General features: G+C 55.0%; 1 protein-coding gene across 1 annotated transcript; it reads right to left on the bottom strand.

Moving 5' to 3' along the window:
• Positions 1–4694: 4694 nt before the first annotated feature.
• On the bottom strand, positions 4695–6191 carry NKX2-5 (NK2 homeobox 5). Its single transcript, XM_075441725.1, has 2 exons — positions 5897–6191; positions 4695–5302 (listed from the first exon to the last, which is right to left on the bottom strand). Exons 1-2 carry the CDS (start codon positions 6189–6191, stop codon positions 4695–4697), a joined length of 903 nt encoding a protein of 300 aa, XP_075297840.1.
• Positions 6192–27781: the final 21590 nt, after the last annotated feature.

Genomic DNA, 27781 nt, shown 5'->3' with positions numbered 1-27781 from the left:
GCACACAGAGCTGGTTTAAAAATGCCCTGTATTGCTTTTCTGAATTTTCACCTCTCTTCCCGGGCTTCTGTCAGCTTTTCCTCTTGCTCAGTTTCTGGGAAACAGTTTCTTTTCTGTCTTACCCTGCCTCTTAGCATATTCATCCAGGCTCCACTGACAGGGCTTTTATGTGATTTGCAGTTCCAGTAACTCCTTTACGCAAAGACAGAGAAACTCACCTGTTTTTACTCATCTCAGCCAGCCCATCGGCTCTAGTAGCCATTTCAAGCAGCGGTCTGGGGCAAGTCTGTGCAGTACTGTGACAGAAATGGTAGAGATCCTTTACAACTGGTCAGTTAGCTAAGGCACAGCAGTACAACCTTCGCCGTAGCTAGAAGCAGCAGCAATAATCTAGTTCGGCTGGGGATTTTGCTCCGTGTTTTCCGAGGACTGCAGTGGGAAGTGAGAAGAGGGCAGTCTGAGATCCTTACAGATCCCTTGCTGGTACCTAGAAGGAAAAATCTGTGCACTACCCGTGAAGCGGGGGAAGCAGTAAGGATGAGACCTCTGTTGAGGCTGGATTGGAGTTTGCACTAAAGTTATAAAGCAAGCTGTTCTGAGAGAGGAAAAGCTGGTGGAAAAAACCCGCTGGAATTCCCTTTGGTGTGGAAGCAAACTAGGGAGAGGTTAGGAAAGACCTGTGGCTGATTGACTGCTCCGAGGAGGATCTTCTCGCTACATGGGGCTTTCTTCTGGTGCTCTGCAGCGGCAGGGTTTAAAATGACTGCAGGAGAAAGCTAGTGATTTTCAAATAACTTCTTCCATGTCACTTTGATAAACCTTGGTTGCTTAGGTTTCACAAATGTATTGCCAGTGCTTGATCTGCTGTTAGGAGAAATCTCCATTTCCCTCTTTCTGCATCAAAATGTACCATTAAATTCGTGCTGTAGTCAATAACTAACCACCCAGGAATGAAAAATCAGACTCCAGCCTGAAAGCCTATCCCTTTCTCACTTCGGAGACGACGTGGAGGAGCGTTTTAAAGGTGTTGATTCTTCTTAATAATCCCCATTAACAAGAAATCACTTACTGCTGATACTGATCTAAACTGTTGTCAGTGAGATGAATTGGGAGCAGGGGGCTAGGGAGAGAGGGTTGTTGAGCTCTTGTTTTCCTGCGGGGCTTCTCAGGAACTTTGAAACATTTAGCTAATTCCTGCCAGGACCGTATCTCCTTGTTTTCTGACTCCAGAGAGCAACTTTCTGTATGAAAGCTCCTTGAACTTAAGGAATAAAATTCTGGCCACAGATGCACTTTAGGAACTGCAGGGGTGTTATTTGGGAAAAACAATTACTTCAGTTCCTACGAAACTGCTAAAGGCGAGGGATTTGGTATCAGTCCCTTACAGCTGACAACTTGTTCCTGTACAAATTGTGTGAATTTCAAATAGTTTGTACAAACCTACCATGTGCAGTTTGTCTCCAGAAGGCAAGTGGTGCTGAGCTGCGCTTGCCCTGTTACCTGTGGGTGGAGTAGGGGGCACTGGATTCTGCTAAAAAAGCTGGTCTAAAACAGAGGTGTGAATGCCAGTGCCAGGCTGTGTAATCCGAAAAAAAAAGCTGCGGAAAGGACACTGAGAGCAAATCCAAGTGCAAGTCTTACCGCAACCTTTCTCCTACACCCCTGGACACTGAGAGGATCTCTGATTTTGGGTCCCCTGGGGAAACTTTCCTCTGGAATAATGTTTTCTAAGCACAGGCTTCTCATATTGCTCTGTAGACGTGAAACGCTTCAGGCTCTGGCAGAGAAACATGTCAAATTCGATGCATTCAGTTTTTCTATGCCTTTGAGAGGACTGGACTGAGGAGAGCGCATCCCCGTGCTGTGGGGTGCCTTCGGCAGTCCCGGGGAGACCTTTTCCCACCGCCTGGCCCTGTTGGCTCTGCCGGCTGCGCAGGCTGTTCCTGCTGTGGAGCAGCGGTGAGGCGGCCCTGGCAGAGCGGGACTGGTAGCAATGGGGCGTCTGCGCGTGTGGAGACGTGAGCCCCCCTTGGCCAAAGTCATTGTGCTGGGGGTTAACTCCTCCTGGATATCTCTCTTGCACTTCCCCTTCACCCAGCTAATGAAAGGTCCTTAACCATGCCTCGCTCTGCGGCTGCTGCACTGCGCTCGGCCTCAGCCAGCCGCGGCTGTGTCTGCTGCCCACATCGCTGCTGAACCGGCTCCAAGGCTCCGGCTGCTGTTCCAAGCCCCTGGCTTATCCTGCCGTGCTCGTGATGCAGTTCCCGCAGGAACGGAGGGGAGCGTGTGAGCAGCGATGTGGGCAGGGGCTGCAGGACATCCATCCCTGCGGAGAATGAGCACAGTGCAGGCCTGGAAATCAGACACAAAGCTGGTGCCCAGCACAGCCTTTGCAGAGCAACATCCCACTGGACAGTCGGATTCCCTGATAGCTGTAGCTCTGAGGTATTACGGGAGGAAAACAAACAGATTTGAAGAAATTCAGGGACCTGAGGAAGAGAAAGGATATTCGGAGTGTGTGGAAATGGGTGCTATGTTGATGTGTGGAGTTACTTTTTCTTGTGGCTTTTCCCTTAATAAAGAGCCCTCCTCGGGGCCAGCTTCTGAAAGCAGCGGTACAGGTTTTAGCTCATCTTAGTGCTTTCCCTCATGTTAACTCAGGACTTTTCCTGTCGTGGAGTGGGTTGGCAGCATTGTGCCCATTTTAGAGATCAGGCAAACTGAGGAACCAAACTGCGACTCCCCCACAACACCCAGCAGTGGCAGAGTTTAAACCCAGCTTTCTCCTGCCCTCTCCCACGGTCTTTCCCTGGGGCTCTCAGGAAGGTAGCCACGCTCAGCCCTTTCAGAGCAGAGTATTTTCTGGCCAACCTGCTGCCTCCCTACTGTCTGTTGGAAGTCTGCGTGTTCTTCCAGAGCGAAGCCTGTGTGGGAAGCAGGCGGAAGTCATCATGCAGCCAGGGATACCAGGATTGGAGAGGTTTCCAATGGTGAGGAGCAGTAGCCTTTTCTTCTTCCTGGCCTGCACAGCTGTGGGGCTGGCCCCAGCTCCTGTGCACTTAGGGGCGGGCAGCCCTGTGTCCCTGCTTCGGGCTGGCAGGTTCTGGTCCTCTTTGAGGTAACAGACTCAGCGTCCCTCTGCCTCTCTGGGGCAAGTGTCCCCGAGGCGGGCTCTCCCGGGGGGTGGCAGAAGACCACCTTTCACCCAGCCCTGAGCCCAGACAGGTGTCTACGCTCCACACTGCGTTAGGGGCTTTGTGAGCAGCACCCAGGGCTCCTCTTCCGTTTGCAGAGATAGGAAGGAGGTCGGAGCACCTTATCTGTGCAATCCTACCTCGGGGGTGTGTGAGGTTGGTCCTCTTGGGAAGGGGGGATAGAGGCTGCAGGCAGCTTCCACCCACCGGCAGCCTTTCATCCCATGTCCCAGGGCCACAGCCACCCTGTCTCCAGCCCTGTTTACTGATGGGGCTGATACGGCCCCGGCGGGAGAGGCTGTAGGTCCCCCTAATCGCCTTGTCACCGGCCGGACAGTTTCAGCCACTCGGAGGATGTTTTGACTGCGCCGAATTGCGATGTTTGTTGTTTCTCACTCCCAATGATTGACATTTGATAGCGGCTACTGGAAAACCTGCCGAGGGGAGCCCGCTCGCTGCCCCCGGGCAGTTCGGGGGGTCCTTTGCCCCTCTCCCCCGCGGGGACAGGGTGCGGGGAAGGGGGGGGGTTGCCGAGACCTCCCGGGGATGCCCTGGGGGCAGCTCCCCTCCGGCAGAGCCCGACCCCCCCGGTTCACGGCTTGGGGGGGGGCGGGTAACCCCCCCGGCATTGCCTTTCTGGGCAGGGAAGAAACCAGCCGCTCGCCCACCGCTCCCGGAGACTCGGAGCGGCGGGGGGGAACGGGAGGGCTTACACAGACGGGGGGGGCGGGCTGCCCTGGCCGGGGGGCTGCTGGGGGGACCCGGGCCGCACAAGGAAGGCCAGGCAGGCGCAAGGTTAAGCCACTCACTTTAATGACAACTGGCGGATCTCCATCAGCCGGTAGAGCGAAGGGGAACAGGTCCGGCGGGGCGAGGGGCGGGCAGTGCGGTTCAGTACGAACTCCCGTTGTAGTGCATGACCCTACGGGGGCCTGGCAGGGCGGGGGAGGTGGGGGGGGTCCGTCCTCATCCGTGCGCGGGCGAGAGCCGCCCCCGGCTCCTGCGGGGGGGACCTGAGGGCTGGCGAGATGCTGAGCAGGCCGGGCAGCGGGGACCGAACGGGAAGTGCAAAAATTAAACGTGGATCTCAATAATAATTACTATAGAGTAAAAATATACATATATTAAAAAAAAAAAAAAGTTGTAGGGCTTGGCTCGCTGCTGTTGGGAACAAACCAAGCAAACTGACCGGCTGCTTTGTAGGAAGGAAGGAGGGGAATTACCGGGGCGAAGACCCCAGTGGAAGGGGGAGCGGGAGGGGCCGGGAGCTGCGGGCAGCGCCGAGACCCCCGGTGGGTGCCCGCCCGGCCATGCACGAACCACTCGAGACCTCCCCGAGGGAGACCCCGCCGGGCTGCTGCATCGAGCTGTCCCCGTGTCCGCCCCCCCCCCCCCTCCCCGCAACCTGCAAACGTCCCGAGACCGGCTCGCAGGCGCGGCCCGAAGCCCCTCCGAAGCGGCGGGGTCTCGCCGGTGGCCGGGGTCCGCGGAGCGGGGGCTCTACCAGGCTCGGATGCCGTGCAGCGCGGAGATGCCCGCGTTCCCCTGCGGCACCGGCGCCGGCACCGAGCTCAGGTCCCCCACGCCGAAGTTCACGAAGCCGCCGGCGGGCGCCGAGGGCTGCACGCCCTGCACCGAGGGGTAGCTGCAGCTGTAGCTGCCGTTGCAGGCGGGGCTGTTGTAGTTGGTGTACGCGGGGTAGGCGTTGTAGCTATAGGGGTTGATGCTGACGTTGTAGGGCGAGCTGTAGGGAGAAGTCTCCCCCAGGCAGGGCTTCCCATCACGCACCAGCACCGGCACCGCGATCCGCCGCGGGGGAGGGATGCCCACCATTTCCAGCGTCTGATCCTGTCTCTGCCTTTTGCATTTATACCTTCGGTTCTGGAACCAGATTTTCACCTGGGTGGAGGTGAGCTTTAGGACGTTGGCTAGATGGTCTCTCTCGGGAGCCGAGAGGTATTTCTGCTGCTTGAACCTTCTCTCCAGTTCGTAGACTTGGGCTTGAGAAAAGAGGACGCGAGGTTTCCTCCTCTTCCTCTGTCTGGGGCGCTCGGGGTCTTCCAGGTCTCTTTTCTCCTGCTCCAGGCTCTTGTGCAGGGAACACAGTTCTGCAGCAAAATAAACAGGCAAAGGAAAAATGGGGAGGGGAAAAAAAAAAAGTGAAAAAGAAAAAAAAAAAGGCTGTTCTATCAACCGCCTGCACCGCGACAGAGCCGGGCCCTTCCGCGGCCCCCCCGCGCCTCGGCCCCGCAGGCCGCCCGGTCACCCGCCCCGTGAGTGCCCCGTCGGCAGCTCTCCGTCCCTCTTTTTTTGCTTGTTTGTTGGAAAACAAGGATGCTCCGCGCGCTGCTTGCAGTCGCGGCCGCCCGTGCCCCAGCCCGGGCTCCCCGCACGCCGCCCGCATCCCACCGCGGCCCCGCGGGCCGAGAGGCTCGGAAGTTGGTTCGCCGCCTGATTCTGGAGCAGCCGGAGGCCTCGGCGGCCGCCCCGCAGCTCCCCCCGTCCCGCCGGGCAGCGAGCCGCGGGGCCTCCCGCACCGCGGGGCCGGGCGCGGCTGGGGCTGCTCTCGCTGCCCCGCGCCGGGCTGCGGGTGGGAGCCGGGGCCGGGCGCGGTGCCCCCTCCCCGCCGGCGCAGGTTCGCTGCCCCCCCCCGCGCTGTGCCAGCTCGGAGGCCGCGGCACCGCCGTCCCCGCCGACGTTACCTCTCTGCTCGGCCTTGGCGTCCTTGGCCGCGTCCGTCTCCGCGTAGCCTTTGGCGTAGTAGGGGCCGGGGAAGGCAGCGGCGGGCTTGGCGGGGGGCGGCTCGGGCAGCCCGTCCCGCAGCTCGGGCAGGGCCGGGGGCTCGGCCCCGTACCCCTCCTGCTTGAAGGCGGCCAGCATGCAGGAGGGCGAGGGCAGCGCGGAGAGCTCCATGGAGGCCAGGCCGCTCTGCTGCTGCTCCAGGTTGAGGATGTCCTTGACCGAGAAGGGTGTGGTGGTCACAGGGCTAGGAAACATTGCGGGGCAGAGCGGGGCAGCGGCCGCAGCCCGGGGTCATGGAAGAGCAGGCGAGGAGCAGCCGAGGCGGAGCGGCGGTGGCGGGTGGGCTGGCGGAGGGGGCACATAGCATCCCGCGGGCAGCCCCGGCTTCTGCACGGGAGGCAGGTAGGAGCGGACCATAAGGGAAGGGAAGGAGGGACTAGGCAGTTTTTGGGTGACTTTAGCTTTCTATTGGCCAACATTGCGGTGATGGTATGAGAGATGCAAAGTTCCATGTCACCTAATATAGTAATACATCTCAAAAACATCCCCACTCGTTTAAAGGGGCGGCACTGTATTTATCCAGCTTTTCCCCGCGGAGTTTGTTGATCCATTGCAAAAAAAAAAAATCCAGAATGGCCTAATGTGTACAGAGCCACTATCTGATGCCATCTATCATGCAGTCAGATTAAATAAACAGGCCGGGAGGAAACCATCAACCAAATATGTGCCGATTTCTGTTCCTTTTTTTTTTTTTTTTTTTTTTTTAACGTGAGGGAATGGAGGTTTCGTTTTTAGTATTCTGAGATATCCGATCGCAGGAGTTCGGATATTGCAGAACGCTAAATGAACATTCGCGGGAACTAGAAAACGGGAGTTCACCGTTGTGTGGAGCGCGTTCAGGGGGAAACCCACGCAGCAGGTTTACACAGATATTCTGAAACAGCACAACGCCCGCAAAATCCAGCTGATAGGAGAGAGCCCCGCAACAGGCCCTGCCCGGCTTTGGAGGGGAAAATGCCGGTTGGGTTTTTCCCCTGCCCTTTTTTTCCGAATTAAAAAGCAACACTATCTGAAAAAAAAACTACCAAAAACCAAAACAAAAAAATAAGCCAGCTAAACCGCGGGTTGAAGGCGTCGCAAGATGTGCCGGGGTCCTGCGGGCGGGAGAGGAGCGAGTCACAGCGGCCAGGCTGCGGCGGGCAGCGAGCCTGGGCCCCCGTGGCGGGAGTGCGAGCGGGGTCGTTTAACGCGCCCGGAGTCTCCGAAACCAACCCGAGCGGCCAAGTCGCAGGCTGGGGAGGGGCGTTACGGCACTGTCTGGCTTCGGGGGGCGAGAAAACCCCCAAATCTCCTGTAGCGACTTCTCCGGTGCCGATGGCCCGGCGCGGGGGGCGGATCGACCTCCCGAACCCCGGCGAGCCGAGCGGAGCAGCCCCGCGGGGACGCGGTGAGTTGAGGGGGTCACTTGGGGGGGTCCCTCGGCCGGGCCTTCCCCCCCCCCCCCGGGGGAGGCCGCGGGGTCGCCGGGCGAGTTTTGGAACCCCTCGCTCGTCCCGCATGCGAAGGGGACCCGCCGAGGCGGGGAGGACGCGGGCACTCGCCCGCAGCCGGGGTCTCTGGGCCGCTCCCCGTTGCCCCCGCCCCTCGGGCTCCCTCCCGGGGCAGCCAGGTGCGGGTATTTTTGCGGGCGATGTGGTGACTCCGGCCCCGCTCTGCGGGCACGGCAGCCCCTGTCCGCCGATGTCCCGGGAGCGGTGTGTCCGCGGACCAGACCCGCATCTTGCGGTGACGCTCGGAGCGACCGGTGTGTACGGGGAGGGCTGAAGGATTGCTGGTTAACGAGGGGAGGGGGGTCTTCCCCGGGAAATAGCTCGGGGGGGCTTTTCCTCGGTGGCGGGAGAAGGGGTGCAGCGCCCGGGGAAGGCGGAGGCAGCCCTGCTCGGGATGGGGGGCTGCGGCCCCCCGGCCCCGCGCACCGCCCGGCGGTCTTTCCCACCTCGTTGCCTCCTTTTTATGACGAGCCGATCGGGATAGATTCGATAAATACTGAAATAACGAAGCGATCCCGATATCCCCCCCCATCCAGCCCCGCCGCCGCTGGTTCGCCTGCCTCGGCGGCACCCACCTCGCCGGGGCCAGGACGGAGCGGGCCCGGCGCTCCCTTACCGGGCCAGGCCCGGAGCCCGTCCCGCCGGTCCCCCCCGCCCGGTGAGCGCCCGCCGGGAGCAGAGCCGCCGGCCGTTAATGGAGGGCTGCCGGGCTTTTCCAGCCCCTCCATCACCCGGCGGCTCCCGATCGATGTGGGCCCGGCTGCGGCGGGTGGAAGTGATTAATTGAACGATAAGCCGGAGCTATCATTTGGAATGTCATTAATGCGGCGGGGAGACATTCATTGGAGACAGACAGCGTTATCTCCGCTTTATCTTCAACAATGCATCACTTTTAATACTGCAGTTTAGAAACAAATGGGGGCTTCAGCCTTAGCCCTTCTCTCCGTGTTTATATTTTTGGAAGAATCACAACTAGTGGGAGTCCCGGGCTCGGCCCCCTGATAAATGGACATTAGCACTTTTTAGAACTACTGTATCAACAAGAGGAGCTGCAGGGCTGCAATAATTGGTGAAAAAGCAAACACTCCGCGAAGAGAGGCCAGGTCTGCTCTGTGTCCGGCTGATTGATGAAGCAGTCACTGACACACAGCAGCTCACGGACTTTCCGGGTCGGGACTCGGCACCCATTGCCCTCCCCCCGCGGTTTCTCCCTTTCCCGGCTCTCCCGCAGCCCGCTGAAGCCAGGCTGCCGCTGCAAAGGCGACCGGTTCACCCAGCTCCGGGTCCTGCCCAGCCCGGGGTGACCGGACCGGCTGACCTGGCTGAGCCCCCCAGATCGGGGGGGGGGGGGGGAAGGCATCGCCCGCACCCCGAACTCTCCCACGCCGCTTTTGCCCTCCCCGGTGTCGCCTTTAATCGCAGGCCGGTGGGTGCGAAATCAAAACCGCATTGAACTAACACGGGAAAAGGTGTAAGGGGAGACGAGACCCCGGCGGAGAGCCCCGCAACGCCCTCTCCAGCCCAAGCATCCAGGCGGGCCAGCGGGTGTGCGGGGGGTGGGCACAGCCGCTGCTGGGTCCCTTGGCTGCGAGGGGAGAGCGGGGGTGCCCTGCTCTCCCCGCCCCGTTTGCAGGCTGCGCTCGCTGGCCCCTCGGGACTGAGACTGGGCCCCCCCCCCCCCCGAAAAGCCCCTCGCAGGCGAAGGTTGTCTTCCACACCCGCTCGCTGCTGCTCTCCGGGATTGCTAAATGCGGTTCGGTTTGTTGTTGTTGTTTGGTTTTAAAATTTTCTTGCTGAAAACAAACAAACAAAAAACCCAACTCCGCAATTAGCTCCGGAGGGCACATCCTCTCCCCCCCTGAGCTTTCGACACCTCAGACTGTTTAGAGAGAGAGAGATGGGGCTTTTAAAAAAGTTTTTCTCTTAATCCCAGTCAGTTAAAATGTCCAGGGCCCCCTCCCTCGCTAATTCCCGGCTATCTCCCGAGGACTCTGTTTGTGCCTCACCAGTAAACGCCGCGGTCTGAAACCTTGTCACTAATTGAGTGCTAACACTTCAGGTGCTATAGATTTGTTAAGAGCCGGTAGTCCCAAAATAGCCTATTAGGGTTTCCTTGCGAGAACTTGTGCCCATCTCCCGGTTCCCTTCGTGGGCGGCGGGAGCCGCTGGGACCTCGGGGTCTCTGCGGGTCGCCGGGGGCTCCCCAGGCTCTGTCGGCCGGTCGCTGCTTTCAAACGATCGGAAAGGGATGCTACAAAACGGCGAGCCCCGGTTGAATAAATCCCTCCGGCGTGATACCTGCTCTGCTGTGCGTGTCCGTCGTGGCGGGGTCCCGCGGGGGTCCCGGAGCGGGCCGGGGGGCTGCGGGGAGGCGGTTGGGACCGGGCCCGGGTTTGCTCCCACCTCTCCGGGTTTGTTTCCGCCGAGGAAAACGGCTTTGGAGCTGTCCAGGCGCTCCGCTCTGCCGCGGCTGGAGCCGGCGCCTTTGCTAGAGACCTTTTTTTTTTTTCTTTCTTTCTTTCTTTTTTCCCCTCTTTCTTCCCTCTTTTTTCTTCCTTTTTTTTTTTTCCTTTTTTTTTTCTCCTTTTTCCTCCTCCTTATTATTATTTTTTTTAATTCTTTTCTTTCACCCCCCGGCCCTTTCTCTCTCTGACGAAGCCCGCCTTTCCCGGCCGCCCCGCTCTGCTTCCAGTGCAGCCCCCTCCGCGGCCCCGGCCTCCAGCACTGCGCAAGGAAAAGTGAGTTTTGACCTTGGCGTGCGGGCGGCCTTGCCGAGGGCCCTCGCCCCTCTGCCCGGGGGTCGGCGGGCTCCTCCGGGACAGCCCCGTTACCTGGCGGCCGCCCCGCTGCTGTCCCCGTCCCCGTGTCTGGGGCTCCGGGGCTCCCGACCTTGGTGGCTCGGGCCGGGTGGCCGGGGCAGGGGCACCTGGATGGCAGACGCCACCGTGGGGTCTTCCCCTCCCGCTCTGGGCTCCGTGCCTGGAATCTGGCGGCTCGGCTGGATCTTGTACCGCGGGCGCTGGAGGTGGGTTTTTTTCCCCCCTTCGGCTTAAGCGAAAGCTGGGTGCCGCTCAGATAAATCAAAAGCTTTGATTTTACCCTGCCTGCACCCTTTTCCGCCTGTGACTGCGCTGGACTCGCTGGTGCAGAGGGAGCGATCTGGGATTTGGCTGCCCGCCCCCCTGCCCCTCTCCCAGCTCCGGGACCCGGCGCTCCTCTCCGCTCCAGTGAAAGCGTTTGGACGCGGCCAGTTCGTTACCAAACCGCTCGCTGATTACGTTTCCCAGCGGAACGCACACAGGGCAGAAGCAATACGGTTATTTTAGGGACGGGAGAATTAAACGACCGAAGAGACTCGCGTGTTTAGTAAATGCAGCAACGGTTTGACCCAGGCGCCCAGCAGCCAGGGCGCGCCAGTGGCCGGGGATGGTCGAGAAAAATCTTTTAAAAACGAAATGCCTTCCAGGCACTGCAGGCGTGGGCTGCTCCGGAGGACGGAGCCCCGACGGCGGCGGGGCTGCCCTGCGCGGTGCCCCGGGGCGGCATTCCCGGGGGCAGCGCTCGGCCGGGAAGCGCGGGGACGTCGGGGCGTCCGCAGCTCGTCTGTTCGCACGACGGCTTCCAGAGGAGGTGAAGGTCTGGCTGCTCGGGGGGGGGGGGCCTGCTCCCCCCCACCCCTGGAGCCGGGGCTGCCCTCGGCCGCGGAGCGCGGAGCAGGGGGATGCGGGTCAGAGGGAGCCACGTTTAAGAGGAGACGGTGTTTGGGCTTTGTCTGGTGAGTGGTTTCCCTCCCGCCCCCGCGGAGCCGAGGGACCGGCAGCGTTCCCAGCCAGCGCCCTGCCCGGGGGTGCCCCCGGAGGTCCCCGCGGCGGGACCCAGCCCGGAGCCCCGGGTAGAGCCCCTTCCCGAGGGGGTCAGCTCCGCCGGGGCGGGCGGCGGGGCGAACCCCGGCGAGTCGAGTTACAGAGCCCTGACCCCCACCTCTGCTCCGGGCAGGGCCCAGCCCCCGACCCGCAGCCGGAGAGGCGTGAAATCGGCTGCCCCGGGGGCGAGCCGCGGGTCGGGGGGGGGCTGCCCCCGCCGAGCTGCTCCCTCTGCTCCTGCGAGGGTTTGCGGGGCGGGGGGCTCTGCCGTTCCTCCTCGTTCCCCCCGCACCGGGCAGGCGGCTTCCCGAGACGGCCCCGCTTCTTCTCCCGCACTGGCCGCGGTGGGGCTGGGCTGCCCCGGGGCCGGGGCACGGGCGGGACGGGATGGGTCTCACCCCTGTCCCGCAAAACCCCCCGGGGGGGCTGCCGCTGCTGGCCGGAGGGAATAACAAATAATTATTAAAAATCACAACCCCCTCAACTCGTCAAAAAACGACGGACCAACCACCACCACCCCCAGAACACGAAAATCAAGGGAAATAACCCCGCTGCCCCGGGACCCGCGGGGTTGGCGGGGCCGGTTCCTCCCTCCCCTCCCGTGAACTCTGCGAGCGGAGGCGCCGGGAGACGGGCACCGGGGGGAGGGGGGGGGGGGGGGCGGCCGGGTCGCTGCCAGCCCCCCGGGGCTCCGGGCGGCTCAGCCCCGGCAGCGGGATCGGGCCCTCCGGGCCGTGCTTTCTCGGCGGCGGGAGGATTTCCCGTTGCGGGTTCTCGGCGGCGGTCTGGCGGAACACGGGCCCGCTTCTGCAGCCTCTCCAGAACAAAACTCCGAGCGCTCCCGCGGCTTGCTTTGCAGAGGGAAAAATGGCTGGGAAGAAATCAGCGCAAAATTAAAACAGGTGAGAGAGAGAAAACGGCAAATCTACGCGCGGGAAAGTGTTTTCATCCGTCTGATGGATGTACAATTCACCGAACATCAAAGGCCACGTATTTCGTGTGTGTCAAGAAGAAAGGGGCGGAAAGAAACGAAAATCTTGTAAAAGTTCTTCAAGATTTTTACGGGTTTTTTTTTTGTTTAATGGGTAAATTTTCAAGTTTCGGATATCTTCATAAGTCTCTTTTTTAAATTTCAAAGGAAGGTCGCATAAATAAAATCAGACCTGCATTTTTCCCCAGTTCCTGCATTCATCATCAGCCCATTTTTCAGGGGTAAAGGGAAAAGCACCGTTTAAACGGCAGCCTTTTTTTTTTTCCTTTTCTTTTCTTGGAGCCCCAGCAATACCGTAAAAAGAAGGAAAGGAGGGAGAGTTCCCTGCGGTGCCTCGGTGCCTGCCTTCCGCTGCCAGGTCTGCGCGATGTGCTGTCCATTCCCCCGCTCAGAGTCCACCCGCCTTTGCTATTTGTCAGTTAAAGAACAAAAAATACCTACGTGAAATGCACGAAATGTTAAACGCCCTTTTATTTCGCCGGTAGGATTTATTTCTTACAGAAACTGGAGGGATTTAGGTTTGGCTGTTGGCATTCTCTTATGGTTTTGCACGCTTTGCTCCCGCGCCGTCCTCGGGGGTTAGTTTTGGTTTTTAAGTGCACCGTATCTTTCCTGCCTTAAAGCTAAAATTAGTGAGAGGAGCCGGCAGGGGACAGGGCACTGCTGCTCTTGGGAAGAGGGGGTCCGTGGGGAGGGAGGCATCCCGGGGGGAGCCCCGGGGGAAGGGGCTGGCCATAGCCTGGGGTCCCACAGCCCCTCGGGGTGCTTGGGCTGAGGGGGGCATCGAAGCCTGCAGGGAATGTGGGGAGGGAAAAGAAAACCTGGAACCCTTTACCCCCCGCGGCTGAAAACCCCAGCCCTGGGTCTTGCTCGTAGCTCTCCTCGTCTTGGTTGTAGCATAATCCGGGTGCTTGGGGGGGACAGGGGGCTCTGGGGCATGGCGGGCAGCGGGCTGCTTTCAAGCCGATTTTGTGAGCTGGGACAGGGGTCCCCAGCCCGCTCGGTCTCCCTGCAGCCCCAGGGCTGCGTGCCTGCAGAGCCGTGCAGCTCCAGGGTTCCGTGTCCCCGGGGCTGCGCGTCCCCAGGCAGCACCTGCTTGCAGCTGGAGGGACGAGGGAGCCCTGGGAGGGTGCTGGGGAACATCGCTGGGGCCCGTCTGTCAGGCCCTGTCTGGCCAGCTCTCTGAGGCAGTGAGCTTGGGAAAAGATCCCTGGGGGAGGCAATGCAGGCCCTCGGGGCACCTCCACAGTGTACGTTAGAGCCGGAGTCAGGAAAGATCCCTTCCTCCCATTTCTGTCAGTTTTTGACCCTGGCCCACTGCAGTGTTAATACCCAGCCCCGATCAGAGCTCGGGAGGATATTTCCTCCTCCAGTGTTTCTCTAGGCAAAGAGGCACCAACAGATTTTTTCCATAATGATGAAAACATCTGGCCGTCTCCAAGCTGTCAGGCTCTGCGTTACTCCTTCCCAGATGCCTTCTCCGCTCCAAGCCTCCGGCCGCCCCAGCGCAGCCCCTCTGTTCCCGGGGCACTCGCCTGGGCGATGCGCTCCCCACCTCCAGCTCCAGCCGAGGGACGCTCAACACTGCGTCTGCGCGGGGGGACCGAGGCCTCCAGGATCCTCACTGCGGCTGCTTGGGTTTGGAAACACATTTTAGGCACAGCCAGCCCGGGGAGGTGGAAATCTCTATCCCGATCCATTTTCTGAGGTTTTTTCCCTTCGCTGTCTCTAGCAGAAGTTGTTTCCCCCACTACCCCCATGCGAGTGGTTCAGGATTAGCTGCCCTGCGGCTTCCAGCCCTCCTGCTTGGCAGAGTCCATCCCAGAGAGGAGGGGAACATCCGTGCTTTCAGCCAGGGTCCTGATCTTCACCTCCCATGCTGTCAAAACATGCTTGGGTAAAAACGTGCCTTGGTTTTGTGTGTGTTGGAGCTGGATTATGCATCTGCTTTTAAGAAAAGTAAAAAGACAGTAAACCCCCAAAAGAGAAATAAGGAAATGTGTAAGTGCTGATTCAGTAAGATCCTGAAGCGCTGGCCAAATTTTAAAGATCTGAATTACAAGGATCACTCGTGTGCTTGAAGGATTATAACAGAACTGAGGCCCAAACTAGGAACTCTATTACGTATTGTGAATTTAAAAAAAAAAAAAAAAGAAACTGAAATGCTCCTGGAAAGTGAACAAAGGTACATCCACGTGGAATGACTGAAAAAATAAATACTTTCTTAGGCCACAAGAAAACACTCCGATAGATGCATTTGCCTTCAAGCAGTCAGAGCAGCCTGAGCCCTGTCTAGGGTGAGTCTTAGAATTTCAGTATTTAAAAAAGAAAGGGGGGATGTCCTATGTTTAAAAATATGACTTTACTTAGTCCCAAAGAAGAATAAACAAAGCAAAGGCAAAACCCTAAATGCCTCTAGAGAAAGAAACATGTTTAACCACAATTCTAAACTATCCTTTTCCTTTTCTCTCCCCGCTTTTTAAAAAATGGACAAATAACAGCCAAGCTCAAAACCATTGTCATATTCCAGCCTCTCTAGCTTTGCTCTCACTGATGCCAACGTTCACAAAATAACAATAATATTTACAAAATATGAACCTGATCCAGTAGTTCACGTTCAGGCAGTGCTCCGCAGTTTAGGTGATGGAAGTTGTTGCAAGAAGGAGCAGAAATGGACAATGCATCTCCTGTCTTGGGAACTGAAGTTTCACCAGGGGCGTGAAACCTCTGCTAGACTGATCCTCGGCTGTGTTAGTGCTGGGACTTCAGGTGCTGTGCAGGAGGAGGCAACGGGCTCCCCACTGCTGGTGTGACTCCGTGGTGGAGATCCAACGGAAACAGAGTAGATCCGCTTGCTTTGTTGACTCTCTCCCCTGTTCTCATTCCCACCACGTTTATTCGGAATGCCTGGTTAGGATTAGCTGGATTGAAGTTCCAGCAGGACAACATGTCCTGCAATACAGATTTCTGCTCTACATTTTCGTGTGAGTAAATGATGTCGGCTCTCTGTCCTTTTTTATGATAAGCTCCAGCAGCCCTGGAGTAAAACCTCCTTTCGAAGAAGCCTGTTGTATGGCTGGAGTCACTCTGAACTACTTTTTGTATGTATCACACAGGAGCAAAAACGAGGCAAAAGGCACATTGTGCAAGCTGCAAAATCAGGCACTCGGCACTCGGGATGCGAGTCTCTGTTCAGTACATTCGGGCTTGGATTTCAGCTTGTTTTTTTCCTAAAGCCTCTGTCTCACAAAGCACACAGGATGCACAGTGCTTGTGCAGCAAGCAGCCATTCAGTCTTTAGTTTTATCCTGCCTGCTGAGCTCCAGGCCTTGTTCCGCAGCAAGCTGCTAAGCCGCAGAGATGGGGCTTTTCAGTTCCAAGTGCTTTGAAGGTACAAGTTGTTCTGCCTTTGCCTATCCCATACGTGGGGAGGAAATAATCCAGGAGCTTCACCCCAGCTGACGAAAGACTTTAAGGTGCAGAGTTTGAGGTTAAAAGCATCCATTGATTTGGAGTACCCCGTGTGAGATGGCTGCAGCATGAGTTAAAAGTGGTTTTGATGTTAAAAAATGCTACAGTCTTCCAAGTACGTAGAAAGCACGGAGAAACTGCTGTTTAGCAGCGTGTATAACTGGGCTACATTTAGGGTGATTCTCCAGTAGGTGACAAAAAAGCCTGTTCCTGGTACAAAGGCACAAGGTCAAGTCTTTTCCTAAATGCTGAGGTGTGCTACAATTTCTCAAAGCAAAGATCCCTGGGATTTTTGTGATGCAGCCTTGCTCTCCCCCCGAGGTTTTCCAGGAAGCGGGCAGTTACCACTTTGGCTCATCTCCTGAAAAGTGCTCAGCAGGTGAAACCGATGGAAATAATTTTCCAGGCTCCATGAGGTGGGAGAGCCTGCTCTGTCCAGAAGCAGCCCGTGGGTCGCTGGGCTGCTGTCCCTCACGCTGCAGCCGAGTGCCATCTTGTGGGACCTGAAGCCCCGCCGGGGACCCCCAGGGCTCGCCGGGTGTGGGGTATGGGGGTTCCCAGGCTGCGCTGCGATGGTCAGCAGAAGGCTTTTGCGGGAGGCTGGGTGTCCTCCGGAGCGCTGAAGAGCACCACTAGAGAATAACCTGGGGCATGAAATCAGAAAAAGCCCAAAGCGGAGCGAAGTGTCATGCAGCCCCCAGCAGCCACGGAACTCCCGTGTCTTTGTCTAACTGAGGGCAGATTTTGTCTGTGGCTGTCGAGCAACAGGGATGAGATGCTGTCTCCAGCTGATGAGCTTGGAAAGCTTTTGTGCATGAACAAACTACAGGCAAAAAAACAGGCTTGCTTTGGGTAAGTGCCCTGACCTGATCGTTTACAATCGGTCCTGCTACTCAGGCAGACCCTTTTTTTTGGGGTGAGACACGTCTACGGCAGACAGATGCCACTAGCGTGTGCCTCTGCCCAATTTGCAGACACTAGGACCATTCTAAAGCTAGAAAAATGTGGAGTTCCTCACTTGCTTTCTTTTTGTTTACTCTCTGTTTTGTAAAAGTTAAATCTTTCTAATTACAGTTCTTCAAGTGTCTAGTCCATTTGTACAATCGCTAGCATCCTGCCTACTGGTTTTTACAGGGAATACTGTCTCGGTCTGCTTTGTATCAGCTCTGTCTGGTTTTGGACACCCCATCCTTGGAGTGAGTTTACTTATATCAGTCATGGTGGTACATTTTTCAGATGGGAAAGGCCATCCTTAGGAACAGAAGCTGTTACCTCACCAGAATGGTGTTAGGCAGGCCTAGCTTTGGATCACTCTATTAACTCAGACTTGCTGGGACTGCTGTGGCAATTGCATGACCGATACACCGACACATCCTGTCAAACCCATCCCTCTCTCCTTTCTGCCATCGAAGTCTCGAGATAAGCAATAGTGAGATGTCTGTCTGGTTGGTGGAACTAGCAGTTTCTGGCCTAATCCATGCTGGGCTACAGCACAAGTGTCTACCGAGGATCACAGAGTAGTATGTTTTATACAATACATGCTGGTGGGTAAATTTAGAGTTGACAACTCTCTTCCACAATTGGAGGACTCAAGGACAGTCCTATCAGGTGGCAACTGGCTGGGGGAGTATTTATAATCCATTTGCTGACTGGAATTAATATGAATCTGTCATCCCTTGTGCCACTTGGGAAACCACATAACCGAGGGCTGATGATGCCAGTAGCTGTTGGTGATCTTTTTTGGCAATAGCTGAACATGTCATTCCCAGCTGATTTCAGAAAACAAAGTTGTCACCAAGATAAAGCACTGTCTGGATCCTCTTTTCTCTGAGCTCCGCACACTTGGGGAAACGGGATGTTTGACACAGCTGGTAGATTGTAGTCTGTCTGTGGCCAAAGCAGAGCTGGTGGGTCCAAGGAGCTGACAGCTGTCTACAGAGCAAACTCCGAGCTTCTTTCCTCTTCTAATTCACAGCATCTCATGCTCCTGCCTGATTTTAGCAGGTAATGCACTCTGTTACCTGTGCCTGTGTGCATGGAACTGCGACTTACCCTGTTTTAATTAGGTGAAATACAGCCTGAGCAGGCTCTCCAAGGAAGGGAGATTTACTAGTTTCTCCTATTTGGCTTGTCCAACACACTACTTTGGATTTAGTGGATCCAAAAGGTTAACAGCGATGTTAGAACAAAGCTAATCAGAGAGGTGGTCTGAGCAGCAGGGCAAAATGTTAGCACTGGGTAAGCTCCACAGAGGGATGGGGGCTGTTTGGGGTCAGGATGACAGAGGAAGGGTTGGTGAATTGGTTTCTGTGGTGGGCACCAGTGCTTGGAGCATATTCCCTGCAGCGAGGTTGAGGGGGAGTCAGGGGAATAGGTACAGCTTTTTGTTTTCTTTTTGAGCATGTATACAGCAGTCTAGGAAGTTATAGGACTGTGACAGTCCTGAGAGGAGCAACCTCTATCCGTGCCTGCCCTGCTCCTCTTCAAAGCACTTTGAGGAGACGACCTTGGCACTGGTAAGCCCCTCATGCCCATGTGCCCGTATGTCCAAGTCGAGGATGCGTCTGGATATGAGTGTGCCTGCTTGTCTGAGGACAAGGCCTGCAGTAGATCTTGCTCTGGGTACGTAGCAACCCCAGGCTGGCTGCTTGTCATCTGACTCGGCTGCTTCTACATCTCCTGGAGAAGTGATGCAGTTCATGTGACATCAGGGACACCCACAAACGTGCACTGGCCTGCACCTCCTGGGTGTTTGTCCAGGACTCCCTTCCAGCTTGTCGGCTGGATAACCTAATTGTATCAGTTGTCTTCTCCCACACAAATTGAACCAAAGTAGCACAGCTAGATAACCTTTCCACAGGCTCCAGGTCCATCCCTTCTCTGCTGCTCTTCTCTGTCTTTGTTTCTTTTCTTCTCAGCTTGAATCACCGTATTCAGTCAGTCTTTCCCTATCTGTCTGATATGAATGCCTTGCTGTAGTTCCTTACCTCTACCGTTTGGCTTTTGTATATGTTAAAAATAGCTGTGAGTTTTGCCAGCAGGAGTCCCCTATAAGCAGCGTGCACCCGCAGTGGAGGCGTCTGTAGGCTGCGAACAGCCAAATACCCGCGTGCTTCTGTTCAACAGCCACCGTTGGACCAGAGGTATTGCTCACTTTGGAGAAATGAAAACTGTATCCAGGCTTCCTGACAAATAGCTAACCTTGGCTTCGCAGCTGGGTGGCCCTTTGTTAACATTTGTGATCCTAGCACACATCCTCCTCTTACTTTGGCCTCCGTACACGTGCGTAAGGAAGGCTGCCTCAGGACGTGCTGCAGAGCAAGTCCCAGCCCGAGGTACCTAGGGCGGATGCCGAGGAATCCCTGATGCGATGCAGTGTGACAGTAGAAAGGAAAGAGCGATCGCTGGGTAAAGCCATGGGGCGTGCAATTATATTACAGCCTGTCTGGCAGGGAGGCAAACTGAGCTGTTATTAATTTCAGAGTGGGGAGTAGCCTTTATTTACTATTTTGCAGGAGGCAGTCGTATCTGCAACCATAGGCAGCAGCAAACATTTGAGAAGCAGTCAAAAAGCCAACTCAGCGTCTTATGTCCTCCGCGACTGGGTCTAGGAGCCACGCACACGCGTGTACGCCGGGACATAGGTGTGCAGGAATTCGGGTGAGTCTTGTGTGAATGGAGATATTTAAAACTTTAATGACTTTCCCAGAATGAAAAATTGAAATCACAGAGAAAGCTTCACCATGAAAATCTACAACCCTCTGGAGGTGAGTTGCTCAGGAGACTGTACGCTTGTTCGCTTTGCCAGTGACATTAGCTAGTCAGAGTCGGTTGAGTGGCTGTCCCATGTCTGAGAGCCGTGTGCTTCCGATGCTGCTGTTATCTCTGCAGAGCTACTGTATCCTCGTAGCGTAACGCATCCACGCTGGGAAGCACACCTATCTGCTGGATGCAGCTTGCTCAGTTGGCCCTTAAACAGTACAAACCCTTGCCTCTCTCTCATTGCGAGAAAAGCCTGGTTTATATTTTGAACCCTGGAATGGCTCTCAGAATAGCTAGTTCTGCTCCTCGGTCCTCTGCAGGCTTGGCCGAGGCTCTCTCCAGCCAGTCCTTTGAGGGGTCTGACTGAGGCAACAGGGCTGGCTTCCCATGGCGCGGCAGCCCCGGCGCAGTGCTCCCAGCACCTCTCCTGAACTTAGAGCCTTCCTAATCGTGCCAGGGGACCCAAATCTAACTCTGCTTCAGCTGCAGAACGGTGATTAGACCCTGTCCATCTCCTTGCCATTGATGGGAGGGTCTTCGGAGCATGATCTGTCTTTTAGGGTGTGTTTGTGCAGCACTTGCACACCAGCACGGTCCAGACTGGGCTGTAACCTACTAAAACAGCTTTTATTAAGAAAACCCCACAAAACACCAATGCAAATATTTTGCAATGCTATTTTCAGGCTTATTGGCAGCCATGTATTTTTTGTTTTAGGCTGACTTCTAAGGTGGTCATTTCCTAAAAGGGACGATAAAGCATAGGTAAAAACTTTGGTGAAAATTGTGGACTGCTTTTTGGGCTTTGGCAAAGAAGCAACATGATTTGATGATTTTAAAGTTTTTCCTTGGGCCTCCTACTTTAGTAGATCTAACAAATGGAAATAAAAGCTGGGACTGTTATAGCTGGAAGGAATTTTAAGAAGTAATTAATTTCTCCTGGGTTTTGATGTTTATTTTTGCATTTCATTCTGTTCACAAAGGGGAAGAGACTGCCTCCATCTTTTCCTCTGCTTAGACACTAACCTCTTTCCTTGGAAATACTGCTTAGCTACATTTTATCTTCAAACAATAAAAGTCAAGATATTTTTAACCTGTTTATAACATTCTCTAAGACCGTCCTCCCAAGTTTTAGACCCAGAAAATCAAGACCTTTAGGAACAAAAGGTTTATTCAGTGATAGTTTCCTGGAGACTTTCCTGAGAAGTGACGGGAGGCTGGTGGCATTCCCCAGGGAGCCGCATGCCTGTCCTCTGCTTAATCCTCCGAGGACCCTCAGCCCAGAGAGCTCGGCTCCCCCCTCGTGCAGATGCTCTCGCCCAGCGTTGGCTGTGCAGCTCCTTCCCCGCTCCTGTGCCCCAGATGGACGTGGCCAGGTTTCAAAGCTCTGTCACCAGTGTGCTGGGACATTTGGAAAAAAGATCTGAAACCCGGCCTGAAGTTTCCAAGCAAGGTCTTAGATTTCATTTCCTACTATTTTCTGCCCGTAGACCAGGCAGAATTGGGACCAGATAGCTACAGAGGCAGGGCAGGTCATTAGATGAGGCTTTTTTTTAACAGCTGTGTCTCCAAGGCCCTGTGTATGCAGGGGTGGCTGAGCATATGCACTACACTCCCGTTCTTAGACGTTTCAGATGTTGCTTCTAAAACCAACACAGGCTGATGGACCGGGAGAACTGTTATTCCTTTAGGGGTAGTCTGCTCTGCCCAGACTCCCCCATCCTCCTGAAATGGGAGGGTTTGCTGCGAGACCGCTTGGCTTCTTGCAGTTTGAATTTGTTCAGGTTTTTTTTTTATTTTAAAAAAGAAAAGTTAATTGACCATAATTGTGCCCGCTGTATCTGAGCAGCTTGCATCCCATGGATTCAAATGAAAGTTCCTAGAAGTTTCAAACAAAACATCAGACAGGTTTGAAGGGGCTAGTTTAGGGCAAGTAAAGGAACTGTGGATAATATACAGAACTTACCACTCAGCCTGAGACTGCATGGAAAGGGGTGCAAATCATTCTAGTTTGACATATTGCGTGCACATAGGGAAAACTGTGTTCTAACCCATAGCTTGCTTCACATCAGATCTTTTCAGTGTCTGAATTTGACTTCAAGCCCACATATGCTTCAGAAGAGAACTGTATTCTGCATCCTTAAAGCACATGAACTGATGGGAATTGGCACAGATTTGTCCCCAAACAGAAACCAGAGAAAACGCTCCAGTCCAGAAAGTCTGTTGCCAGAAGGTCATTTTGAGCAGAGGGAAAAGAAGAAAATGTTAAATGCTGCTCTGCTTTGAAGAGTGGTGTCACAAATGCAGCCTAATGCACGGCAATGTTGTTGGTTGCTCTTTTCAAAGTGGTGTCAAGAGGTGTGTCGTATGCGTCCAGAGATGAACGGAAAAGATACGTTCAAAGCCCTGGACTCTTAAATTTTTTCTGTATTGCATCTTGTATTCTTCTTCCCCGCGTAAAACACATTACCATGTTGTACCACTCACTGTTGACCGGTTCATGGGTCCTGCTATTAATCTTGTTTTTTTCAGGAATTTATTTTCCCCGGTATTTTTCCTGGCATCATAGTTAAGCAGATAGGTCTGTAATTGCCTGGTTCCTCCCGTCCCCTGCTTTTGAAGACAGACGCTACCTTTGGCCTTTGCCCGTCTGCTGGTATCTCACCTGTCCCTCGCAAGTTTACTAATGGCCCAGATAACTGGCTTCCGGAGTATCCAAGGTCAGAATTCCTCGGGGACAGCTGATTAGGAAATATCACTCTTATCTACATACTTTCCAACTTGCTCAAAACTGAGCTCTCGCTCTGTCCCTGCTGTTAATTGCGGTCACTGGTGATGCTTTCGGCGGAGAGCAGAGCCAAAACAGGGGGTGAGCCCTGAGGCATCGCCCAGAGACACGCGTGCTCCCCGCGCAGCTGCAGGTCGTCTCTGCCCTGCACTTCACAAGACTGTGATCGGAGAGCAGCGAAATCACATTTAGAGGAGCTAAATGAAAAGTCAGCAGTGTGCAAATGTTGATGAATCAAACCTTATTAAAATAATTCAGCTGTTGCTCCTCTGCGCCTGGAGCTGTTTCCACCTGCGAGCTGCCGGGTGAGGCGGCGGCGGCGCTCCCCCAGCCCGGGTGCCTTTACAGCTGACGTGTGGTGCAAGGCTGCCGCCAAGTGAAAAGAGCCCGGTACTGCAGGGAGGGGGGGGCGAGGGCTGCGGGAGAGCGCAGCGGGGCTGGGAGCTGCCCTCCCAGGCAGAGCCGCAACGAGAGAGTCGGTGAACAAAAAAGACACAGGAACACAAAAACCCCCACACCAATAATCTGAGAAAATCTTCATAACTTTGGTAATCCCAACCGTAATCTGTGGCCTGTACAACCCACGGCGTTTAGAAGCCGTTCATGCTCCTCTCCCCGCTGCTGCGTACGAACCCGATCCGTGGCTTTGCGGGAAACGCTGGCGTTGCCGAAAGGCGGCCAAGCTTTGCCTTCGGGAGTCGGCACACAGCGTGGTGGCCGTTCGCAGCCCTCCACGGGTTACGGTCTCGGGGGTTTTCTTCAGGAGCAATGAGTTTTTCTGTGCACTCGCGCTGCTCGGCACAAATGGGAAGATGCACTCTGCAGCGTGCACGAGGATGGGCTTTGCCCTGCTTCCCAGCTGCACACCACTCCTCCTTTACTGGCGAATTAAAAAATCTGATGTCTTGGTGATAGGTAATTTTTGTCCATTTGGATATGTGTTCTCATTAAAAACTGCAACTCAATTCATGACACAAATGGTCTGAGTGTAATCTTCTTGAAAATAACCTTAAATTTTAATTTCTTCTACTAAAAAGGCTCTTAATCACTTAAAGCTTACTTAATGTCAAGATCCCACCTTTTCAGAGCCCATTGACGGTTTTTTGGTGGTTCTAAATGAACATTCTTCCTATTTGAAGTACTTGCAGCTCCTCTGCTGTTTTTCTCAGTTATCTGAGAAATACTGACAGGAGAAAGCCGAGTTCCTCTCTGGAAGTGCGGAGACCTAACCAAGAGTGCCGTCAAATAAATTGAAAACCTGAAGCGCTTTCCACGCGTTCTCTGTCCTCTCCCCTTGTCCTCACGTTTGGTGTTGCCTAAGCAGGGGGAGGCAGATGAGTGCAAGGGGTCATTTCACCATCGCTGCTGCAGTTCCAGTCGCATCCTTTGCTCTCCCCGATGCTCTAAAACTGCGCGGGAGAGAGCGTGGAAAAGCTGGGACTGAGGAACGACGTTTTAGAAGTTGTGAGGACATATTCGACTTTTTAGGCTCCTGCTGCTGCCTTTGTGTGGCCGGATCACACTCGTCCCCTTCCCGCCATGGATGGGGCTGTGCGGGAACGGGGCAGGCTGGTGGCTGCTGGAGGGCTGTGCTGGCAGCAATGCTCACAGGGAGGGTCGGGCACAGAATTTAGCAGATACGTTGGTTTTAGCTGGGTGAGAAGCAGCCACCAGGAAGGGGACTGCGAGGGCAGAAGAATTTAACAACAAAATACCAAATCCTGCAAACTATTCCCAAACTCAGTGGAACCCCAGCGCTGTTGCTGGGGTTTGTCTGGGGTGCTAAAGCCCGTAATTCTCCATCCCTGACCCAAATCTTTCCGCCGGTGTCAGTTTTGCCCCTGGCTGCCCCCGCAGCCCGGGCTGCCGTGCCCCTCAGCCCCCCCCCCCCCCCCCCCGGCTTGGGGTCTGCCCGAGGTGCTTCGCTCCCGCTCGCTGCAAGATGGTGCTGCAGAACAGGGAAAGGGCTCGGGGCCGGCGCTGCTGCCGGGGCCGGGGCTGCCGGGGCGCGGGGGGGACGCGGCGGGCTGGGGACCCCCGCGCCGCCCGGGTGCGCCCAGCGGGTGATGCCCCTCTCCTGCCCGCCCCAGGGACCGGTCGGGGCCCCAGGGGCGGCGATCCCCGACCTCACGCACAGGTCTGCCGCACGCCCAGGAGGAGACGGGCGGCCCTGGCCCGATGGACGGCCCGGTGGCTGACATCTCGGACCTCACCGCGCTCCCAGCCGAGATGTTCTCGTCCTGGAGCCCCGTCCCGCCCCGCGCTGGTGCGGGCTGTCGTTGTGTCCTCGCAGGGCCCCCGGTTCGCGCTTGGCGCTGGCTGCGGGCAGACTCTGGGCCACGGGCTCCGGTGAGCCCAGCGCCCGCAGCTCCCCGGCCCGTGTTCGTGTGGGACAGGACGGGCCGCGTTTCCATTCTCGGGCTGACAGCTTGCTTCTGGGGGGGCAAACCGACCTTTGGTGATGGCTTGAGCCGATGTGCCAAGCGCCCGACACGGAGGTGCGTGTCGCTCCACGAGTGGTGACCGGCAGCAAGCCACAGCCAGATCCTCGGGGCCTCTTAAACTGGTCTGCTGTGGCTGACCAGAGGACGTAGGGCAGAGCCCAAAAGACAGCACTTGCGCGACGTTTGTCCTGGTTTTTGCCATACCTGTGCACTTGTACTTACACAGTTATACAACTTAGCAAACTTTTATTCAGCTTCTCAGAGACTTTATTGTGTAAGAAAATGATGCATGGCATAATTTTGGGGGGGTTTCTTGCTTCCTTTTTTTTTGGCCAGACTTGGTTTTCTTTTGTGATTTATCTTAAAATTTATCAAGATTGAAATAGTAATTCAAGAAAGAAATAACGACAAGGAATTATCTAAATGAACCTGTCTTATGTATCAAACACATACAAAAAACAAAGTATATAGAGGCCTGTTCTGTGTGTAAAGCTGATGTATTAAGGTTATTTAGTGGGTTGAACGAGGTGTTTTTCTTGGTCAGGGTCTTCAAGGTTTTAGTTCTAGCAGGATACATTCTGAAATACTTTTTCATGGCTAAAGGAGGAAAATAAACTTTCCTGCTTTTCAAGTCATTAATTAACACCTGAATGATGAAGTACCTCAATCAAACTGATGGAGTAAATCAGAATGAGCAATTTTGAATGTTTTTTCTGTACTTGTAGTAAAAGTTATTTTCATCCAAAGCTTGTTGTGCTTTTTGACCTGTTCTGCTTGTGGTCTGTGGCTTCCACCATTTCATTGACTTTCCTTTAAAATGCTGTCATCACATGTGATTTGTGCAATGTTTCTCTATGGTGCAAAGGATTTCAATAGATTATGGTATAAGTTTGATTCTATTTCTAATGTCCTTTAAAATGTGCGTAGATTAAATGAAAAAAAATTAATAAGTTAATGTTTATCTACACTGGGAGCGCCCACTGGCTGTCTATATAGAACCCAGCGGGTTGCTTTTAGGCTGACACTGGTTTTGTTGGTGGCATTGGCCTTGACTGGGTATGATGTCCTATTTTCTATTCTCATCCTCATGATATTTATTCCTAAAGCACATGGCCCTAAGAGTTATTGTGAGGGGTTTGGACCTTTTTCCATAGAGCCCACAGGACACTGCCTCCAAACACCAGCTGGAGGTGTTTCCCCAGCACAGACAACTGAATCCTTGTGTGGGGAGACAGCCCCAGGCCCTGCTCCTAGACTAACCCTGTAGTCAGTCTTGCAAACTTGCTTGGGTGTCCTACTTGGCCTCCAACTGCTTCTCCAGAAGGCCACCAGTCTCCAGGAGGTCCTGGATCATACCTGCCCACCCCGGGTGGACATCTTGGATAATGTAGCACATATCAGCTGGCTCCTAGCACCCAAATTTTGGCAACAAAACCCTTCCATCTCGCACTAGACATTGCTGTTGTTCTGCTGCGTGCTCTTGAGCAAGTCACTTCTCACTGCTCCTTTCATCCTTTGCTGTGGCTGTTTTGAGCATCATCTCCTTGGTCCATGCACTCTTGTACCATGTATTTACCTGGAGCTGAGGAGGAATAATGAGTAATAATCATGTGGCCCAGACCCACCTGCCAACCGCAGCAGGTCTGACAGGTCTGGCTGGCTGTGGACATGCACAGCAGGATCCTGGTGTGCGCAGGGCACGGTGTGGGGACTGCGCAGGGACAGCTTGCCCGTTTGAAGCTGTGGCTGGCCAAATGTGGAAACTGAATAGGACACTGTAAGGGACAGGCAGAGGGGACAAGAAAATTGAATCATAGAATCATAGGTTGGAAAAGACCTCTAAGACCATCAAGTCCAACCATCCACCCGACACCACCATGCCTACTAAACCATATCCCAAAGTGCCACATCTACACATTTTTTGAACACCTCCAGGGACGGGGACTCCACCACTTCCCTGGGCAGCCTGTTCCAATGCCTGATCACTCTCTCAGTAAAGACATTTTTCCTAATATTCAATCTAAAGCTCCCCTGATGCAACTTGAGGCCTTTTCCTCTTGTCCTATCACTAGTTACTTGGGAGAAGAGACCAACACCCACCTCACTACAACCTCCTTTCAGGTAGCTGTAGAGAGTGATAAGGTCTCCCCTCGGCCTCCTCCAGACTAAACAACCCCAGTTCCCTCAGCCACTCCTCGTAAGACTTGTTCTCCAGACCCCTCACCAGCCTCGTTGCCCTTCTCTGGACACACTCCAGCAACTCAACATCTTGCTTGTAGTGAGGGGCCCAAAACTGAACACAGCGCTCGAGGTGCGGCCTCACCAGTGCCTCGTACAGGGGCACGATCCCCTCCTTACTCCTGCTGGCCACACTATTCCTGATACAAGCCAGGATGCCGTTGGCCTTGTTGGCCACCCTGGGCACACTGCTGGCTCATGTTCAGCCGGCTGTCAACCAACACCCCAAGATTTTTTTCTGCCAGGCAGCTTTCCATTGGTGGATGGGTGCAGGAGTAGCAGGGGATGTGGTGGTAGTGGACGCAAAGTTGTCAATGTCTTGGCCTTGCCTTGCCTTGCCTTCCCACTGGACAAGCACATCCCCCTGCTCTTGGGGCAGAGTTTTCAGGCACCAGAGCAGCCTGCCTTCTGTGCTATGCTGCGTGCACAGGGTAAGCCTCATTAGCAGCTCATTAGTAGTACTCTTCCCTTTATTATCACATTTTTTTAAACTTCTTGAGTCTTCTACATGGAGCAAGCAGCTGGCAGTCAGCAGAGAGGTAATGTCTCTGGAGCAATTTCTTTACCTTCTGTGCCTTCCACATCTGCCCAGTCTCTCCTTGCAGAAGATGTACCTCCTCAGGGAAGGGACGAGTTGCGTTTGCCTCTTGCCATCCACCCACAGTGAGCAATTTCTGCCATCAGCTCTGCTCTCTTGAAAATCCTTTAAGAGGAAATTGTGGACCAGCTAAGGGTTCCCAT

Source organism: Opisthocomus hoazin, chromosome 22 (assembly GCF_030867145.1).
Source record: "Opisthocomus hoazin isolate bOpiHoa1 chromosome 22, bOpiHoa1.hap1, whole genome shotgun sequence".
NCBI lineage: Eukaryota > Metazoa > Chordata > Aves > Opisthocomiformes > Opisthocomidae > Opisthocomus > Opisthocomus hoazin.
The sequence above is the reverse complement of the archived record's forward strand: the minus strand, read 5'-3'. Positions and strand labels throughout refer to the sequence as shown.

Coding starts and splice junctions, on each gene's coding strand:
- NKX2-5 (XM_075441725.1), bottom strand. CDS start 6,191: ATGTTTCCTAGCCCTGTGACCACCACACCCTTCTCGGTCAAGGACATC. Junction 5,303..5,896: donor CGCCAAGGCCGAGCAGAGAG/GTAACGTCGGCG, acceptor ATTTTGCTGCAG/AACTGTGTTCCCTGCACAAG.